Genomic DNA, 21,691 nt, shown 5'->3' with positions numbered 1-21,691 from the left:
TGGAAAGCAGGGAACAGAATCAGTCCCAAGATCCCTATTCACAATTAATGCCTTGGAGAATATCCTGTGTTCAAAGCATGTTTCTCAAATCAAAGTTACAGTAAAAGGCATCTGTTGAGAAAGACTGTTGTTGTGTCATTAGCTTTGTTTCGTCAGAAGACTTCAATCTGGGAACAGTGACATTTTCTTGACTTCTTTTTTCATTTAAATGAGAAAAGTTGTCATCCTGGCATAACATGGTTTGCCATGGTGCTAGTGACTCGTGGGTGGATCTATCATTCTGCTAATGATGACAAGCAAGGAAAAAATCTTGACAGATACTTCACTACTGAATTTGTACACTGTTGGGCTCATTTGCTCAGTATACAAAAAGCTTTAAAATATATAAGCATTTTATGATTTATTATTCTTTTCTGAAGAAACATGGGTGGGGCTGCCTTGCTTATCAAAGTGTATGTAGTGTCATGAAATTTCCAGGACCCAACTTCAAAGAATTACTAACAAGATTTAAAAAAAAAATAATTAATTTTGTAAAATAAATTATTATTGTTCTTTAATGAATAATAATTTAATTCTAACCACATGACCCAATACCCTTCTCCAATAACACTTTCAATTGTGATATATATTAATCTGTACAGTAGACAAAGATTGTTGATATATTAAAAATATGAGTATTAGAGAAATATAGGGAAATATGGTTCAGGAGAACAGTTCAGGAGAACAAAGACAAGGTATCCACAGCTTTAGTATTAATCAAACTCTGTAATCACCAATCTGATAACAAATAGAGGCCTTGGGAATGTGATGCATAATTTTCATTGCAAACAAAGACACCATGTAAAGAATCAGTGAGGGCAGCAGTGCAAATCTATCTGTCCCTTGAATACATGCTTGACTTTCCTAGGGACATATGCTTCAATTTCTTCTTGTTTAGCTTCACCCTAGAAATATGCTACTTGGGGAGTTAACTTAATCTCTCTCTGCAGCGCTACCACATAGCAAAACAAATAGAACATAAAACATCTGTTACAGTTATTTTGATGAAGAAAAGCTTATTTAAATAAAGCACATCTTTAAAATTGCCATAAGGAGCAATAACGGCTATGAAGCTCAGAGTTATGAAATACAGAATGCTGCTTGCAGCTCTGTCTGTACCAGCAGCAGCTGACTTTTGGGAGTCAGGAATATGTTTGTCAATGAAGGCACAGAAACACGAATGGTACTAATGGGAAGTACACAGCTTAATGTACTCAGATTGCCAGTTTTGGTGATTCCCTGGGTCTGAGATTTGGAACTATTGCGGCTTGGTCTTTCAGAGTCTAAAGACTACAATTAAACTGCAAAGCACATCCAGAAATCTTGCAGCATTTTTACTGATTTCAGTCAGTGAGGACATGGTAAGTCAGCCATCACAACATCTTGGAGTCCCATCTGCCCCTCAGGACCCCTTTGCATTCATTACTTTCTCTGAAGCTCTTTCCTGTGGGCCAAGCCCTGTAAGTTGCTTCATATTCCAACACTTTGGATGTCAGATCATCTTGATTTTTGACACACAAAAGGTGCTTTTTGCATTTCAAGTTTGCGGTCTTCAAGTTTAATAAACACACATGGATGAATTCATCTAAATCCATTTTTAAAATAGTTGCCTTCCACAGTGAGCCTTCTTTTAGTGTTGCCAGATTGACCAAATGCTCAAAGCTAGGGTTTTTTTCATAGTACTCTATCTATAAATACTATTACAGAGAGGGTTTTTTTTTCCCCTGGTGGTAATGCATTACTCTGCAATAGTCTTCTCTGAATATTTGGTATTTTAGTTTGCACTCAGCAGCTGGACAGCTCAAAAAATAAATTCAATTCTGGCGTATTCCAATTTCCCATTCTTCGTCACACAGCTGCACTGGTGACTTTTCTGCCTTTGCTAAATGACTCACTTCTGCTGTCCATTCACTGCAGGGCCTCTGTGGCAGTCAGCTGAAAGGTATAAGCTGTTGTTTGGCTACAGGCTCCACTGAAATAATGATACTGTAGGTAGATATATACTAAGTGACAGTAAATATTTACAAATAGCACATAGTTTTGCAGTATTTCTAATCAACTAATCACTATTTTCACTAAGAAGGATGGCTTCTTTAGGAACCCCTGCTGAAGTCACTCCACGGGATCCAATTCTGTAGTCCTTACTCAAGCAAGTACTTCTTATTTGTGCAAGTTATTTTACTGAATATCACAAGGATTATTCACATGAATAAAGGAACTTCTTATAATAGATCATGAAGTGTCCCAAAAAACCCAAAATCACATAAGTCAACACTGGCAGGTACTGTTCTTCAGGAACTGGGATTGGGACTTCTTGTTATACTTTCTACAATGCTCAAATTTCAAAGCAGTTTGTTTGTCTGATGGATTTGCTCATTAGAAGAATTCCACTGCACAGAGCTGATGGCTGGTTATAAAACAGGCTTCATGACGCTGTTCTCCACATCCACTGGTAAATTAATTCACCGATTCATGGCATGGAATTGGAGAGAAAATAAGCTAGTTCTTTCTGTCATCCAGCATTTGACTGTGAAATGTTGTTGCTGATGTAAGTGCATATGCATACTTAATCTTGTTTAATACAATTTAATAAGAAGTAGGTCAGAAGAAAAAAAATACATCAGCATTTGTTTCCAAATCACTTAGTAGGAGGAAGAAAGCATTTTAGCTGAGTTACAGTATACTTAAACTGGTTTAACTGCATGGTTTCCTGCATGTGGGCAGGTTCCCACTGTATTGATTAATCTGATCCTCTCCTCCTCATTACGTCTCTAGTTGATGACAATGGTTTAAACTAATTGGAGAGTGGATGTAAATCCCTCTTTAGTCTACACACATTCATCACTCACTCTGACCAAAACCCCTTTGGTAGAAGACAGTGAAGTATTAGCCAGAGATACTGAAATTTATTGAAATTGCCAAACTCAGGTGTCCTCATAATGGAAATGCTGTCTTATCAGGAAAATTGCAGTTGATGTGATAATTTTATCTGCTGGTTTCAAAGACAGTCAAATATCAGGTAAGACTGGATGGGAGGCTGGAAACATCAGCATAATTCAGTATATGTGTGTTGCTGTTCTCAGGAATTCTCACTTAGAAGATGCCATATACATAGCAAACTGCAGGTCCTCCATGCTTAAAGGAGTAACAATAATTTTATATTTCTTTCATCCAGAAGCTAGAAGATACTGTGGAGATGGAGTGGCAATAGGGAAGAAATGAAACAGTCTTGATTGTTAATGGGCAATCTCACAGTTTTTCAACTGTTTTTTTTTCTTTTCTGTTGAGCCCAAGATCCAGCTCTTTGAAACTCAAAAGGCTGATGAGAAGGCTAAACACCTTGGTTTTCTTTGACTTGGCATTCAGTGAGAACAAAAATTTGGTTTGATAAAATGTCGTCAAGGAAAGGATGAATTCCAGGAAGAAAAGCAAAGCAAAGGAAGCCAAGACCTCTGTGGCTTCCTAACTCTGACTTCAGCAGAGCATTCCCTTGTGAGTCAAACGAAAAAGTCTGTATCTCTGCATCCCCTTGTTCACCCCAAGCTATTTCGTAGGCTAAAGGCTTTGGGTCAGACTGCTACTAGTCAGAGAAGTAGAAGCCAGAGGCAAACAACACAGAGGGCTAAGCTATGACCGGTAACAAGAAGGCTAAAAACTCATATCAAGAAGGTTAAAGGGGAATGTAGCGAACTAATACAAGTGGAAACACTGCTTAGGAATAAAAAGGTGCAGTGCATGATACTGAAAGTCTAGTGACATCATAGATTTAATTCATGTCCCAGTCAGAATCCTCTCCACCTTTTCCTCTTTCTCTTAAATCACTTAAATCATTCTTTGTCTCTATTTATCCCTTGAAAATGGGGATAATAAATCACAGGGAGGTTGTAAGGTTGAAATCCCATGATGGACTGTGCTGAAATATTATTTTAATTACGTTCATATGGGGTCCTATACAGGATTTGTGTATGGTGCAAGAAGATACAAGCAAGGTAATAGAAAGGTGGAGCCAGGCTCTCTTTGTCATCAAAGAATTCAGATGGTGGACTGAAACTGGATGCTGCATGTGTTCAAAAGCAGCTGATCTGCTTTTACCAAGATCAAGAAAAAAAGGAATCCAGCAGAGGCTGTCAAAAGTGCACTCCTTTCAATGCTACCATGTGGTTCCTTTTTACATTTCTCCCCTGTGTAAGAAAGTCTGTAGTTCATAGACACTGTTTGGCCCTGTTTCTAAATAGAAAATATTTAGTCTCCCTCATGCATCTGAGATTCTTTCATCCGAACCACTACAAGTATCTTTCTTTCATCTCCTTTCCAGTTTCCTTAGCAACATGCAAGGACACTCCAGAGAAGCAGTGTCAGGCAACACCTTTAGTCTAGGCTTTCAAGAAATTTTCTAACCTTGACCAGCTCTGATGAGCAGTTTAATAGCAGACAATTTCAAGCATACTATCTCACATGTGTCTTTGTCCCCACCCCAACTGAGACATTACAGAAAGCAACTCAGCCTGTACTCCGCCACTACCTCCTCAGCAAAAACAGAGCTTCATTACCTAATAACTAGGTTTGCAGTTATCACAGTGAGTCTCTCAAGCACATCTCCTCACGCCCAGTCAGTAAACCCGTACCTAGAGAGCCCCTTGATTGTAAGGGTTGTCTTTGAGTGCCCAGTGCCATGAAATCAAATGTAAGCAAAGACTGAGATTGTAATGGCACTTCTGGCCAATTTGAAGCAACAAGGTGCCATTTACAGCATGCCAGTGTGGTTTGCTGCATTGCTGTCTCCCTGCTTACCAGAAATCCACAGTGCAATTGGAAACTAATTGGAACCAAGGAAATTAGTGGATGTTCAACAGGAATCTTCACAACAATCTTTTTCTCCTTGTACTCCTGTTTGCATTCTATCGTGCTGGTCCATCTGACAGCCCCTGGCTTCCTGAAACCAATGACTAAATCTATAGCTGAAATCAATAGTGAGCAATCACCCCAGCAATTTTTAGGTAGCTATTGGGAAGATGGCCAAAAATCCCATTAGGCATGTTAAGAACACTTTTCCTGAGTCATCAAAATTAATATGAATAGATATGCTTCTAAAAGCATTAGTGTAATGAACTAAAAGTTGTTTGACCATGTCTGCACAGACATTCTTAGCTGGAATTGACAAATGCTGGATTTCCTTTTTCTCTGCCTCAGATGAAAAAATGCTGCACTTCTCCACCTGCAAAACTGAATGATTGTTTTACACAAAAGTAACAGATGGAAAAAACATAAAAGGATTATGGTTTGAAGAACAACAAGGATTTCCTGCTTAATAACTTTCTATGAAGATTTATTTCACATAGATTAAATAAAGTTGAAATTATCCCTCACTGTTGCTTAACAGGAACCCACTTTCTCCTGTAGGGACATGGTATGAATTTCCAGACAAGTACTGATAGCTACAAGCAGACTTTGGTCAGCAGTCTGATCAAATTGACCTGGCAGCAGCTTCCTGTGCATGTGAAGTACTTTAGCTAATTTTTTTTCTCCACTCTCCTAATTCGCATGTTGTCATTGCTCTAATTCTGTACCTATATGCCAGATGTACAGTGCACTGGAGCTAATCTACCAGTGAAACCAATGGTTCCATCTATTTCAAGAAATCTACCCATTACAGGTATTGCACAGTCCCTTTTATCATGCAGCGACAAGTAGTGATATGAATATGTATTCAAACAGCTGTGTGTATATACAAGTGTATCCGCCACTTGATATCTGAAGATTTGCCAGTATTTAACATATTTCCTCTCCACTCCTGCGAGGTGAGAATAAGTGGGGAAGACAAACATTATATCCCTCAAGGTGACACTGAAACACTACAGTAGGAGGAGATTTCACCTGGCCATTGCCAGGTCCTGGCCATTGATCCAGGTCCAGATAAGCAATTTATTGAAATATCACTGAAGGAAAAGGAAGCTCTTAGAAGATAACTTTGTGAAACTAAAGCAAAGAAAGTGTACTCACAATATGAAGGTGCTTCCAGAACTGGGTATCACCATTCTATTTAGTTAAGGAACTACTTCTATGTGCATTTCCCGTCCCACCTTACACCACTTTGTCCTGTGTTACTTCTGTTTGCAGACATGTCCAAATGCAAACAGAATAACTTCTACCTGCTTATATTGCGCTGTCTCTTCCCTGGTCACACCTATACCATACAACACCATTTCAGACTGCTTGTCCAACTCTTCTCTGCCTCTCATGGCTGAAGTATCAGTTGTTTTTGTTTTCCTGCCCATATTGGTGTCTCTTTCTTTGCCCAGTCCATATAATAACAGACTTTGGCTGCATTGTGGGAAATTCAAGTTAATCATTAGGAAATACTTAGGGGATATAGCTAAGTTCTAGAACAAACTGCTTCTGGAGGCTGTGGAAATACTCATGTAAAGATGATCCAATCTTGACACACAATGATTATGGGTAACCTCTCATAGCCCCTGCAGTTCTAAGATCTAATTTTCCCCCTCCATGTCTTCTCAAACCACAGGGATGAGTTTGACTTGGTTGTCAAGCTGCTTCCAAGGCAATTCACTGCTACAAGATGCTTCGGATGCAGAAGGATAAATAGGATTAAAAAGAAAAGATATTTCTTTTGTTTCTTGTGGTAGTCGCATTCTGGTTTTGTCCTGTTATACTGCTAGCATGTGAACACCGGCAGAAAGATGCTACCAGAGTAGAGAAGCTGCCAGGGTGAGATCCTGAGTGGCTGTTCATACATCTAAGTAATTTGGGGCCACACATTCAGATTTCAGATCCTGGTCTTCACTTCAGAATGACAGAAAATAAAAGCGGGAAAGGAAAAAAAAAATCAACAGTGGATCATTGAATTTATCCTTACATTAACTGAGGGGAGGCTGAGATAGAAGGAAAGTGGGTGATACAGTGGGCAGATGCCATAATAAGAGCAGTCATCAAATTGCATTACAGATTTTTGCTGAAGGGACACATACAGGAAGTTATCTGCTGAGAAGTGTTGATTTTTTTTTCTTGAGAAATGGATGAAGAAAGACAAGTTCAAAGTCTAGACCTCCCTTCACTTTCTCTGGGTTGATGAGAGTGAGGCAGGACATGCTAATGCAGGCTCCTAGACAAAACTGATCGTAATCTATCTGAGCGGGGTTCTCAGTCTTGAGAGGCAAAACTCATCCATATGCAACACTGCAGAACAGCCTTCCTTAGGCAAACTAAGAAGTTTACATTCTGTCTTTGGCAGCTGATTCCTGTTATAGCAGTTTGTCTACCACACACAAGTGAGAAGTGGCAGGCAAGAAGGCTGAGACTGCTAATGGACTGGCGTTTGTTCCCTTCCTGACAGGATTTTTAGGAGGCATGGCAAGGATACATGGACACCAAGGGAATTTTTGCAGGTGAGACAATCATGGCAATCTACTTCTGTTTAGCTTCAGGCTCCAGGCAGTGTGAAAAAGCAAAGTGGGAAAGAGATCTGGTAATACACAACTGAAATGACGGCAATTTTTCAAAAGATAGTTACGACGGTTTGCTCACTTTTTTGTGTTCATGCCACACAGGAGAAAAAAAAAATATTGTCTCAGAAGCCAAAGTAAAAAATCAAGTTTGATAAAGGAAGTGCCATTTTTCACTGGGGGGCAGAAAACACTGAACTGGAAGATGTGGCTGGGTAAGAGCTCTCCAGGGCAGACAATTCAGGCAATGTTTTAGGCGAAATTCCTTCTGCCCATCTCTGCCTCTGACCCCTTTTGCCTCTTCCAGCTCCCGAACTGTACAGAATGAAACGTGAAAGGATTACAAAATTACTCTGCAATTATCTACGGAATGTACAAAGAACATTTCACAGGTCTCTTCTCCCTGTCAGAACAAAGAGGAAAACTTTAAATAATAGCACTTTGACATTATTTGTAAGAAATTCACTTTTCTGTGTTGATGATTGTTGTTTCAAATCAATGTTGTTCCCTTACAGCTGTTCCATCTCCTCTTTGGCATTCAAAACAGGCTGGAACCTCACAGAGTCATATGCAAGCTTTTGATAAAAAAGATGGCAAGGATGCAAAGTGAAGCTAAGTCGCTGCTGTCAAACAGCGCTTCAGAGATGAGCAAGGAAGGAAGGACTTGGGGATGTATAAATACATAACATTATATATGCTGAGGACTACAGATATTCACTATTAATAAATGAGCCAATGGTTATTCTCTGTGTGAAGAGTCTGCAGTATTAGCTCAGTATTGAGCATATACATAACCCCATTTTTGTGGCATCACAAACACCCTTTAATATCTAGGGCTAATTGCTTCTTTTCCTGTTAGCCTCCCAAGGAAGCAGAAGATTGACAACCTGCTGCATTAATGTCAACTCTGCTGCTTCCATCCTGTACCACTGACTTAGCAGAGGTCCTTCGTTCCTACCCCTGCACATTCTCACCTTTCAAAATCACCAGCTTGTTATCTGTCTACACTTCATTAATAGCAAAAACTACAATGCTGGTGAATTATCTTTTCTGACTAAACAAGTATATATGAGGAAGCTGTTTGGCATAAAGGTCATCTTTATGTCCTGGACTTGCCAAGTACTCATCATAGTTTAACCCCTGTTCATAATCGGGGCTTTTTGGTGCTGTAGTGCAAATAAACACATAACATAAAATGACAGGCGTGCTACTGCAGAGAACAAGCAGCTTGTGTGGAAAGAATACAGGTATCATCCCAAGCAATTTCAAGAACAAATTACTACCAACAGTAGTCTACAAGACAGCTTTACTGATGGAAATAATTTTCATGGGAAGTATTTGGTGCAGCTCAATGGAGGAAATTTAATGTATTTTTAGTGCTCAAAGACAAGAGGTTTATGGACATATAAAAACTGTAGTAGTTTCATCCCTAGATAAAGAAATGTTTCATGAAAAATCTGAAGAAGAAACAAAGCTTTTGAGTGAGTATTGGAACCTGAAACTCTCTCTTCTTTAATTGTTTTAGTTACCATTTAGAGCAAAATAACTAAACCAGTAATTAAACTGCCAACTAAAACAATGATATATATAGTATATGAAGGAAGTTTATTCCAAATAAAATACTCTAAACCAGAGGTATTCTTCAATAATCACAAAGAAACATTTAAATGATAAAGTGATAGCAATTCAACTTCCATAATTATTTCACTCTCACCTTAGCACTTCTTAACTTCTGAGTTTTCTATACCATATATACTGGGACAAGAGGCTGTCAAAAAGGTTTCTGTCCCTGAAAGGGCAATCGTAGTATGGTTTCACTTGTGGGTCTCACTTTAATGAAGTGTCTTTATTTGATCTTGAGTGCTGCAATGAAGGTTTTACTCAAGGATGAACCTGAGATTGTGGCTATTTCCTATTGGTGCAATTGACCCCATGTATGCAATTCAAGCATGTTTGTGTTTAGTGGCACAATCTTGTTAGCTCTGCTAATTAAATCCTGATAATAGTGATAGATGGATTTCAACAATAGAAGCAGATAGAACACTTTCCCTCCCAAATGCTACACAGATGAAAGACATAATTTCTTCCCTGCTTTCATTTTTCAGAGGCAGTGTTAAATGTCATGTATTTCACTACATGCTTTTCACATCCTAAATATCTTGGACTTAGTTCAGAGTTTTGAATATCATGTAAATTATGTAAATCTTGAGGCTTAAATGTAAGCTTGGTATCCTCTGAAGACACTGTCTACTTATGAAGTCTTTCTTGCCAATCTGAACTGTTCCAAATAAATCGCTCCAAACCTCATCATAATATTTTCTATGTAATCAGTTAGTCATATTATCCTTTTCAGGGTACCAAATCCTAATGTTCAGCCACACTGTGCCCTCTAACAGGCAAACAGCACATAACAAGTGCCTGTCAGAAGGACAAACAGAAGTGGTTGAATGCCTGGTTATCAGTAACTAATTATAGATGGGATATCACAAAACTGGGGGAAGCTGTCAACACTCTTGAGGGCAGAGAGGCCCTGCAGAGGAATCTGGGCAAATTGGGGAACTGGGAAATCACCAATCGCAAGAAGTTCAACAAAGGCAAGTGCTGGATTTTGCACCTGGGACATGGCAACCCTGGCTGTACATACAGACTGGGGGATGAGATACTGGAAAGCAGCTCCACAGAGAGGACTCTAGGGGTTCTGGTCGATGGCAAGTTGAACATGAGCCAACAGTGTCCCTGGCAGCCAAGAGGGCCAACCATGTCCTGGCGTGCATCCAGCACAGCATTGCCAGCCGGGCGAGGGAGGTGACTGTCCCGCTCTGCTCTGCACTGGTGCGGCCTCACCTGGAGCGCTGTGTGCAGTTCTGGGTGCCACGGGATAAAAAAGATTAAGCTACTGGAGAGTGTCCAGAAGAAGGCCTATGGAGTTGGTGAAGGGTTTAGAGGGGAAGCCGTATGAGGAGTGGATAAAGTCACTTGGTTTGTTCAGCCTGGAGGAGACTAAGAGGAGACCTCATCATGGTCTACAGCTTCCTCACAAGGGGAGGAGGAGTGGCAGGCGCCGAACTCTCCTCTCTAGTGACCAATGACAGAACCCAAGGGAATGTCAGGAAGATGTGCCAGGGGAGGTTTAGGTTGGACACGAGGAGAAGGTTCTTCAGCCAGAGGGTGGTGGAGCACTGGAACAGGCTCCCCAGGGAGGTGTCACAGCCCCAAGCCTGACAGTGTTCAAGGAGAAACTGGACAATGCCCTCAGACACATGGTGTGATCTGTGGGGCTGTCACATACAGGCACAGGAGTTGGACTCCATGATCCTGTGGGTCTGTTCCAACTCAGGACATTCTATGATTCCATAAAGGAATAGGACATTCTGTCATTTCTCTTTGAATATACTAGCTGAAATACCTGAGTCATTAATTGGTGTCCACTAGTAGTAGGTATGTTAGATAGAAATCTCATTCAATTTTCCCTTCATTAAAAATTCCCCAAAATGTCTTCTGGGAGCACTCTGAAACTTTGTTCTCCTAGCTCCACCAGATTGCATTTGGAGACTGACTAGTGAATCCAAATGAATCTGCAGATCACAGACACGACCAAACTAGAGGACACTATTTCATTTCTAAACCATTAACAGAAGTATGGGATTTAACTTTGATACAAATAAACCTATCTTAGACATGCATACAGGTATGAAGATGAGATTATATTGTCAGTTTGATGAAGGTTAGTCTCCGCTGTATGTGTTTTCTTTGTAATAATAAAACAGAAGCATATATTTTTCTCTCCTGTAACTGCTATAAGATGTCTATGAAAGAATTTCATTCCATAAAGAAGGCAATTATGTATATATCACATGTATTATAGCTCTGGAAAGAATAGTGCTGTTGCTTATTAATTTCTAAAAGTCATTAAAATGCACATTATTTTAACTAAACTAAGTAATCTAACAAGCACTGCAGATGTGACTGGTATGCATTTCAAAACTTTATAGTTCTTCATTCTATATACCCACACCAGAAATGGTGAGAATCTGGTGAATAGCACAATCCAGATGATACAGATCAATAAGGAAGCTTTTTATGAGCAGCCATTGCAGCAAACAAGCACAAAGGAGGCATAAGACTATAAAATAATTTTTTCTTTGAGGGTACAGTGAAGTTCATAAAAGTGAGACAGGCAAGAGCCATTTTAATTAAGAAATCACGGAAATCAGAAGTGCAAATAAAGGATTTGGTTTTAACCAAAGGACAGAAGCAAAATCAGAGTGTTTGCAGAGTGTTTTACCAGCCCAGCTGTGCTAATATCTCATTTTTTTTTCTGAACATTGCCACACGAATTCATTCCTAAAATGCAGAATTCTTTGAAATGAAATTTGGTGACTATTTCAGACTATTTGATAGCACAGTCCAAAAAAGACATATGGGAAGAAGAGCTTCTCCGGTACTATACATTTGCCCATCCCATGTTCATCAGTGTGCTAAGTGTCTTAAAAAAATAGCTGCAAAACTTCATACTGACAGGCTAGAAAGCAACTGCTTCAGTTCTGTTCTCCTTTGTGTATATATCGATCTCCTCTTGTATTGTCACAGACATGTGTCTGCATTCCCATCAGTAACCGGTTCTTCTCCCCTCTGGGAGAGGAGTGTTGAGGAACACCTTTCACAGCACTCCCACTCTGTCCCTAATGGTCCAGAACGATCAGCTTCCAAGAGCAACACAGCTCTGCCACTACTGCTGGCAGAGGGAAGCAGTTGCTGAGACAGATGGTGCCAGTTATTGACAGCTTTTAGAAAAAGTCAAGGTCATACTCTTGAACTTGACTTGTGGGCTTACTCAATCATCAGTCAATGAAAAACAGAAGAATTAAGCAAAACTAGAGCACTGTGGTTTTTCTGACTTCTGCTGATGAGCAAGTGAGCTACCTTACCCTGTGTTACCCGCTGCCTACATAGTGCATGGTCATACACGATACACGGTCATACACCATTGCCTCTCTATTGAAGGTAGAAGAGCTTCATTTCATAAAAGCTAGAGAAAGCTGTTGAGAAAGACAGCATTTAAGGACTTTTGGGGCTTGAATATCACTCCTTACACTGACCTTTCAACTTTATTCAGTGCTTCCTCAGGAATATTAAAAGAATGTAATTATTAGAACTGAAAAGAAGATGCCTTCCTGGGTGACTGCAACAATCTGAGGTCATATTTCACTTGTATGTCAAAGATTCAAGGGAGTGTCTTATATCAGCTTTTCTAGGCTTGCTCTTCAATTTCCAGTTTTGAGTACTCTAGAGAAGGAAGTCAAAAAGAAGCTAAACTGCCTAGTCAGTGCATCCTTTTAGAACAGCCCACTTTCAAACAGCCTGTCTGTAGAGCATTAAATCTGTAAGATATTGGCTGTGGCTATTATGTACTTTGCATTGTGCTAGCACTGCTTATTGGATTCTCTTTCTATTGCTTTATTGCAGTAGCAGGGTGTGTAAATATTATGCAGAGCAACAAAGAAACAAAAACAAAACCTCAGAAGGGATCACTATGGTTAAAATATTTCCTTTAGGATAATGAACTCATTGTGAATATGCTTAAAATATAAACACAATGCTCAATTAAGGCAAGAGAGAAACATACCTGTGAATATCCGATCACCTCTCCATTTTCATCGAGCACATTAAAATTAATGATTGGACCCTGGACATCAGGATTGCTGAAATCTGTGTCGCTGTAAATACATACTACAGGAGCCCCATTGGCATATTTTAAGGTAGACAGCACAGTATAGGTGTAGTGAGCTAATGCAAAGGTATGCTGTTTTATTTTCTCCATTCCACCTACAAAAGAAAAGTGAATGTACATGTCAGATGATTTTTCAGAATGGTGTAGCTGAGAGATAACTAGCACAAAACTCCTTCAGAAGTACTGTTGCACCAAGGATTTATCTACAATTAATCTACTGCAGAAATCGAATGTTACACTGAAATGGATTCACACGCATTACAACATTGATAGTTCCAGCCTATACGTATCACTAAGATATTCTGGCACAATTAATTTGAAAAGCAAGTTTTGCTCCAGATCTGGCTCTGGAGATCATGGGAATGAGGTATCAATTCTAGCACAGCACAGAAAGCAAATTACTATGTCTAAGACAAAATGAAAATAATACAATTCTAAATGAAATTACAAAATAGAAGTGTTAGTCTAAATGGAATTCACTTCAATACTGAAGAAATATTCTTCCAAGCCTGCTCTTCTTTTTGCAGAAGAAAAAGAAAGAAGATGTTCTGAATGCCTCATTGACTACACCCGTGCAATGTATTTGCTGAGGAGCTGGGAAAAGAGAATTGCAGGACTTTCTGACAGATGGATACATCTTCTACATCTCTGCTTTCTGAGAGGAGGTTGTGTCTCTGTTAGATGTCCCTATTGAAAGAGCTTCTTATTCTTGTGCTCAGAGGATATGCCATAGCATGATATCCCATAGTCACCAATGGTTTGGGGGATATTTTGATTCTCTGCAGGAAGCTAAAACATAAGCATCAGATACAAAACCAGCCATTTCAGTCAAAGGAGAACATATGTAATCTGAAACGAAGAAGTAGGTTGTGATATTCACTGGGATAAACCACTGACAGGAGGCAAGTAACTGGGTTTGACATTAAATATGGTACGAGAAGAGGAATAACCCTAATGCTAACTTTAATCAAACAGTAATTTATCATATGGAACAGGAAAAGTACAAGTAATCTTCAAAGTAGAAACTGAAAACCTATGAATTTGCTTCTTTCTGGAAGACAATCAGAAGATAACAACATGATCTCAAAATATTGTAAGAAACAGGGGGACACACCTGAAGGTTAATGACATGTTTAAACCAAATCGAATCTCCACTGGAGGCAGTTGGAATTTTGGCTGAAAATCTGAAGTAGTTTGTATTACAGATACTCTACATTGCACTATGGAGGGTCTACATCATGTGGAAAAAAAAAAAAGGAAAGAATAATTTCCTCAAAAGCCTCTTGAAGTAAAACAGGATCATTCTGCCTGCATTTTAGGCCCAGAGTATTTTCTGTAATGTTCAGTTCTTATTTGAGGTACATGAACATTTATGTAACTAAAAAGATGTTTGACGTTTTCTTTGGCTTTCTTTTTAAAAACTGCATAACTACGAATTTCACACTTCTGTGCATATCTTTTTTATATCTGAGTATCTGGAAACTTCTACAACCTGATATAACTGCTCGTGGACAGAAATATCGTAATCTGCTTGTTGACCTTTGTGCCTTTACTCATAAAAAGACTGTGTCATTTATGAATATATATAAAGGAAAAAAATAAGATATTCTTCTCTTGACAACAGAAGAATTACAGCAATTTCTGTTATTTCACTTTTCTTCAGGTTTCTATATTATGTGCTATCTCCTTTAGATAAGCTAGGAGAGCGGACAGTAAAAGCATAGAAACAGATTAGATATAAGGTGGAAGTACATTTTTTCATGCTAAAGAATAATAAAGAGGAATAAGATATTTAATGAGATACTAAGACGCAAAGCACTTTGAAGGAATGTTGCCAGAAGCTAATCAGTACAATTTCTAGATGTTAGCTACAGTAAACTTGGCAAGCATCTGTAGAACATTTTGGTCTGAAAGATGATTTGTATTTTCAGAATATATGAGAATAATAGATAGCCTAGTCAGAGATGTCCTAGTCATTGTTTGATAGAACTTCAGTCTTGAAATTGTAATTAAAAAAAAAAAGAAAAACAAGTTATTTCTCAGCATTTGCCAGAAAGTATCTTTCTTAAGAGAACTGACTGTTTTGCCAGCTTCTGAGATGTCTGTAATCTCCTGATTTAGAGCTTTTCCAAATTGGCAGGAATTTTTAAATGGAAGATTAAACTACTGTCCTTGTGTTTTGTTGAAGAAATCTCTTATTCAGAAATTTGAGTCTCATTCACAGCAATCATCCTGCTATCATTTCTATATTGTCTTCAGCCATTCTCTTTATAAGTTGCTTAATCACATTTCCTTGTTCATTAGTGAGAAAATGATGAGCCTCTTAATTATTTATTCTGACAAAACCAAATGCCTGCAGTTGCTTTGCTGCCCTATGACTGGAGAGCGGATGCAGCATTGCCAGGGTCCTGTATTTTAAAGTAGCAGAATAGGTTGTGATTAGGTTTGATGTCACAGAAAATCCTATGAAATAAATGCCAGCAATCTGAATTTTGTTCTGACAGAAAAAGGGGTATATTCAGTAAATAGTTGTGATTTATTTTTAGTTTGCTAAACAAAATTCTCTCTACTGTATCCTGCATAAATCCAGTGCTTACCTCATCTCCCTCTCTCCACTAGGGAAAGAATATGAGGAAGAGAAAATAAAAAGCAGAACAAATCTTCAGTCTCTAACATGATCTAAGGATTTGTGTTATTGCATCTAGTCTCATATTTGGGGTGACAAAAATAAAAGTCATTGCTTAACTGAGCCTTTCTAAGGTAAATTAGAAGGTCATTTTCTATATTATGGTTGAATTGGTGGTTAGTACCTTACTGCATTCCTGGATTTTATCTTCTCTCTATACAGAACTCTGGTTTTATGCCCAGTTCCTTAACTCCGAATACTTGGAGATTCTTCCCTAGCTGCCTGTTTGCGGATCACAGAATCACAGCATGTTAGGGATTGGAAGGGACCTCGAAAGATCATCCAGTCCAATCCCCCTGCCGGAGCAGGAACACCTAGATGAGGTTCACAGGAAGGCATCCAGGCGGGTTTTGAATGTCTTCAGAGAAGGAGACTCCACAACCCGCCTGGGCAGCCTGTTCCAGTGTTCTGTCACCCTCACTGAGAAGAAGTTTCTTCTCAAATTTAAGTGGAACCTCTTGTGTTCCAGTTTGAACCCATTACCCCTTGTCCTACCGTTGGCTGTCACCGAGAAGAGCCTGGCTCCATCCTTGTGACATTCACCCTTTATATATTTATAAACATTAATGAAGTCACCCCTCAGTCTCCCCTTCTCCAAGCTAAAGAGACACCGCTCCCTCAGCCTTTCCTCATAAGGGAGATGCTCCACTCCCTTCATCATCTTCATTGCCCTGTGCTGGACTCTCTCCAGCAGTTCCCTGTCCTTCTTGAACTGAGGGGCCTAGAACTGGACACAATATTCCAGGTGTGGTCTCACCAGGGCAGAGTAGAGGGGAAGGAGAACCTCTCTCAATCTACTAACCACCCCCCTTCTAATACACCCCAGGATGCCATTGGCCTTCCTGGCCACAAGGGCACAGTGCTGGCTCATGGTCATCCTACTGTCCACCAGGACCCCCAGGTCCCTTTCCCCTACACTGCTCTCTAATAGGTCATTCCCCAACTTACACTGGAACCTGGGGTTGTTCCTGCCCAGATGCAAGACTCTACACTTTCCCTTGTTAAATTTCATTAAATTTTTCCCTGCCCAACTCTCCAGCCTGTCCAGGTCTTGCTGGATGGCAGCACAGCCTTCTGGTGTGTCAGCCACTCCTCCCAGCTTCGTGTCATCAGCAAACTTGCTGATAGTTCACTCTATTCTCTCATCCAAATTGTTGATGAATATATTGAATAATACCAGCCCCAGTACTGACCCCTGAGGCACTCCACTAGATACTGGCCTCCAACTGGACTCTGCCCCATTGACCACAACTCTCTGGCTTCTCTCCTTCAGACAGTTCGCAGTCCACCTTGCTCCCTAATCATCCAGACCGCACTCCCCCAGTTTAGCTGTAAGGATGCTGTGGGAGGCTGTGTCAAATGCTTTACTGAAATCAAGATAGACCACGTCCACTGCTCTGCCATCATCTATCCACCTCGTTATGTCCTCATAAAAGGCTATGAGGTTGGTCAAACACGACTTCCCCTTGGTGAAACCATGTTGACTGCCCCTAATGACCCTCTTATCCTTGATATGCCTTGAGATGGCACCAAGGATAAGTTGTTCCATCACTTTCCCAGGGATGGAGGTCAGACTGACCGGTCTATAGTTACCTGGGTCCTCCTTCTTGCCCTTTTTGAAGACTGGAGTGACATTTGCTTTCCTTCAGTCTTCAGGCACCTCTCCTGTTTCCCAAGACTTGGCAAAGATGATGGAGAATGGAGAGCAATGACCTCAGCCATCTCCCTCAGCACCTGTGGGTGCATCCCATCTGGACCCATGGATTTATGGATATCCAGATTGCTTAATTGCTCCCTAACCCAGTCCTCATCAGCCGAGGCAAACTCCTCCATTGTCCTGACTTCCTCTGGGGCCTCAGGGGTACGGGGCTCCCCAGGACAGCCTCCGGCAGAGTAGACAGAGACAAAGAAGGCATTCAGTAACTTTGCCTTCTCTGTATCTTCTGTCACCAGGGCACCCACCTCATTCATCAGTGGGCCTACATTGTCTCTGGTGTTATTTTTATCTGCCACATATTTGAAAAAGCTCATTCTGTTTTCCTTGACCCCTCTCGCCAGGTTTAATTCTAAGGAGGTTTCTGAGCTTTCCTAGTTACCTCCCAACACCCTCTGACAACAGCCTTATATTCTTCCCAAGTGGCCAGCCCCTCCTTCCATGATCTGTAAACTCTCCTCTTCCACTTGAACTTACCCAGCACTTCCCTGTGTAACCACGCAGGTCTCCTGGCTCCCTTCCTTGACTTCCTACATGTCAGGATGCTCTGTTCTTGAGCGTGGTAGAAGCAGTCCCTGAATACTAACCAACTATCTTGGGCCCCTTTACCTTCAAGCAGCCTTGCCCATGGGATTTCCCCTAGCAATTAACGAAAGAGGTGGCACACCTTACGCCTCTTGGAAGACTTATATCTTAGAAAAATCATCAGTGCTTCATCTTCAGAAGATGCTGGGTAGGACTCAAGTGCCCTGACTCCCTCTCACTTTATGGATTTTATTCCAAGGGAAACTCCTGCATTTCTGTGGATTAAGATGCCCTTTAGTACTTTGTCCTTATGTGTGTGTTTTGACTTTAAATTAAGCCAGATGTGATCATTTAAATAATTCTTTCCAACACCTCATTTTTTCACAATATTTGTTTCCACAAGTGCCTTTTTTTTTTTTTTTTTTTTAAGTGGCAAAGTTATTGAGGAGAAGAGGTTGACAAAGAAAACTTGTACTTTTGTGTAAGAACCTCCTTGGCAAAGTATTCCAGCAAACCTGTGGAGATGCTATTAAAACTCATACTGTTGATGTGTGTTTGTACACTACATCCTGACAGATTAGCGTGGTTTCAGACCTACCATCCCATTTTATACTTCTGTTTGGGTAGTATAATGGAAACTGGTAATGTTCCAGTATGGAAAACCCACGGATAAATTTACTATGTCAGCTCTTCCACAGGAATGGCATGTATTCATATGTCTCCCCATAGAGACTGTGGGACAGTTCAGTCATCTGGAAAAGGTAAGTTATCTCACATTTACAAGAGGGTTCAAACTATGTGCATTCAAACTGTGCACAATTTTCATCACTGCTTGGCCTGCCTGGTGATAATGTCTTGTATTTCCATTACTTCTGTCTTATTATCTATTTGTTATACGCAAAATACAGTAAGATTTTATTTTTCCAGTGAATCTATCTAATCAGAGAAATATGAGGTACACACACGTCCAAGAAGTATTCAATACAGAATACTTTTGAGTCAGTATAGACCTGATTTTGCATTATGTAAATGGCAAACATGTAATGGCATATGATCTCCTCTTTGAAACAATCACGATTTCAGTAGCTCAAATGTTCAAATGTTAGTTCTTCCTGAAATAGCTGTAGACAGAGACAGATAGGCGTATGTCAACATCTATAAAATATTCTGAATAAAGAGATTAAGATAAAGCAGAGACCGAAATTGAGCCTCCAGAATGAAAGCTCTGGTGCTTAGGGGTTTCAGGCTGTACTCAGAAACCTCTGTGATCTGCATTCAAACACAGTTCTTATCTCTCTTATTATGAGGAATTAAATACTGGAGATAAGGAACAAGAGAGCCATAAATCAAATAATACAGTTATTTTTCTAACTTGCTATGAAAAAAAAAAAAACCACAGAAATTGAGGTGTACATGAACAAATTCTCTGTTATTTCAGTAAATCCAAACTCACATGTATCTTTGGATAAGAAAAAGATGAATATGATGCATTATTCTTCAGCATCTCCTAACAGATAGCAACGAAGCAGAGAACTGAGGAGCTGAAATCTCAGGAAACCAATCAGCAGGGAGTGAAACCAAGATGTAGCCACCTTCTAATAAATCTCAAACAAGACAGATCGCTATGTGGGACCTGTGACTCAATGTGCTAACGAAGCCATGGAACCTGTAAATCCTAACAAACATTTGGACTCCTTCCTCCACATCCTCCAATAAGCATACAAGAAGATTCGTTTCTCGGCTTTTTTGGTGTTCTTTTATGCATAGAACTGAATGTCTCTGACTAAAGTCTGTCACCTACTTAGTGTTATCCTCCCTAAAAACACCTCTTGAGGATGAACTTAGTGGTGATAGCTTCATATATCTCCTTTGCAAATTTGAGTGCTTTCGCTTAAAACCATATTTAAAAATGTATTCTAACCACTACTATTTTTTCTAGCAATCCTGCTTCAAACAAAGTACTATGAACACAAAAATGAAATATTTATATGATGATCCAACCCTCTGACCCCAAAGTGCAACCCTGAAATGTTATAAATACAGTACTATAAGAGCAAATAATGAAAATATAATCAGATTAGTAAGATACCTTGATCACTTGTCCCCTTGCAAGGCCTCTACATTCATAAATAAAAATATTAAATGTATACATTCCTGGTGTAGTTTTTATTTTATTTTTCCCCCTAAATGATGAGAACATCTGTCCTAAGTCAGACCAAATCTAGATACTGCCTGTCTCCCAGACTGAGGAGTAGAAAATGCCTAGAGGAAAAAATATAGTAAAAAAATTATGTAATTTTTAAGTGGCTACAACTGATAGTTTAACGATAAAATAAACGAATATTAATCAAAAATACATGAAAATGATCTTACAGGATGGCTAACAGCAACAAAATATTATTTTTAAATACAGAATAAAGGGTATAAGAGCCCATCATGGAACTTAAGCATTAAAGTTAATGCATTAACACTTCCTTGGAGTCAACAGAAAGGAGCTCTTCTAATGCAATACCATTCCAATATTGGTCATAATCATTAGCAAATCTAGTTCATTAAAACTCAACATAAAACACTGTAACTGGTTTATCAGCAAATTCATAAAACCATCCATCATCCACACTCACAGAAAATTCATACGGCAAGGACAGATTACAAACCCATTTATTCACACTGACTCACACGAACAGTCCAATCAACTTGTTCTATAAAACACATGTAATAAAAATTGATTTGGGGGCCACAAAGTGGGGTGGACCATGACCCTTTCTGCAACTGAAGTGGCTGCATTTGTGAACAAGAAAGGAAAAATCCATGTCCCCAGATTTCATTTGTACTTCAAAAAAAATAATGCCTTGCCATGCATAGATTAGAGCAGCCTTCTTTCTGAAGTTAACAAAAAGAATTACATAAAAGGAAATTTCAGTTATGAAACTAGGTAATCTATTTTTTTGTTGTTGTTGTTGAAAAGCAAACAGTTTTGTTTGAAGGTACATAATTAACTTGCAAGAGTCCATCTCACATGATCAACGTCCAGGTTGAAACTATAGATGGACCCTTGCAACTTATTTGTGTACTTTCTGTGTGTCCAAAGTGGAGAGCCATGTTACACTCTCAACACGACTAAATCCATGCAGAATTAAATGGGTAATAGGGGGACCTTTTACTCACTCAACACTAATTATTTGCATAATAGCTCAAATCCTTTTATTCTCCTCCTTCTCTTGCACCATCTCAATAGTATAAGACTGTGGGAAGTAACTTCTTAATCCTCTATTCAAAATGTTATACCAAAACCAAACATGAAACACAGATTTGGTGTTTATCTTAATGAACAGAAGGCTCTTTGATGCCCCATCTCCCACGTCTTTAGAGAAGCTAATTCAAGCTCTGTTTTCACACAGTGAGGGAAGTTAGAAGTCTTTGTTCTGAATAAAATGAGCAGCAGATTCTGAACGCAGCAGCTCCTAATTTTCAAAAATTGTAATGAGGAACACTCTGCCATTTATTTTTTAATTTCTTGAGAGTAGTGTAAGAGA

The 21,691-nt window shown here is 39.5% G+C and overlaps 1 protein-coding gene across 3 annotated transcripts in view; it reads right to left on the bottom strand.

Moving 5' to 3' along the window:
• The window catches only part of MOCOS (molybdenum cofactor sulfurase), a 229,557-nt gene that overhangs the window by 39,349 nt on the left and 168,517 nt on the right, over positions 1 to 21,691 (bottom strand). For all 3 annotated transcript variants that reach the window (XM_065832199.2, XM_071804385.1, XM_071804384.1), the window contains exon 6: positions 13,126 to 13,325. In XM_065832199.2, the coding sequence (XP_065688271.1) occupies positions 13,126 to 13,325 (200 nt within the window). The remainder of the gene's footprint in view (positions 1 to 13,125; positions 13,326 to 21,691) is intronic.

This window comes from Patagioenas fasciata, chromosome 2, assembly GCF_037038585.1.
Source record: "Patagioenas fasciata isolate bPatFas1 chromosome 2, bPatFas1.hap1, whole genome shotgun sequence".
Taxonomy (NCBI): Eukaryota; Metazoa; Chordata; class Aves; order Columbiformes; family Columbidae; genus Patagioenas; species Patagioenas fasciata.
Note: the sequence above shows the minus strand (reverse complement) of the source record. Positions and strands in the feature narration are given on the sequence as shown.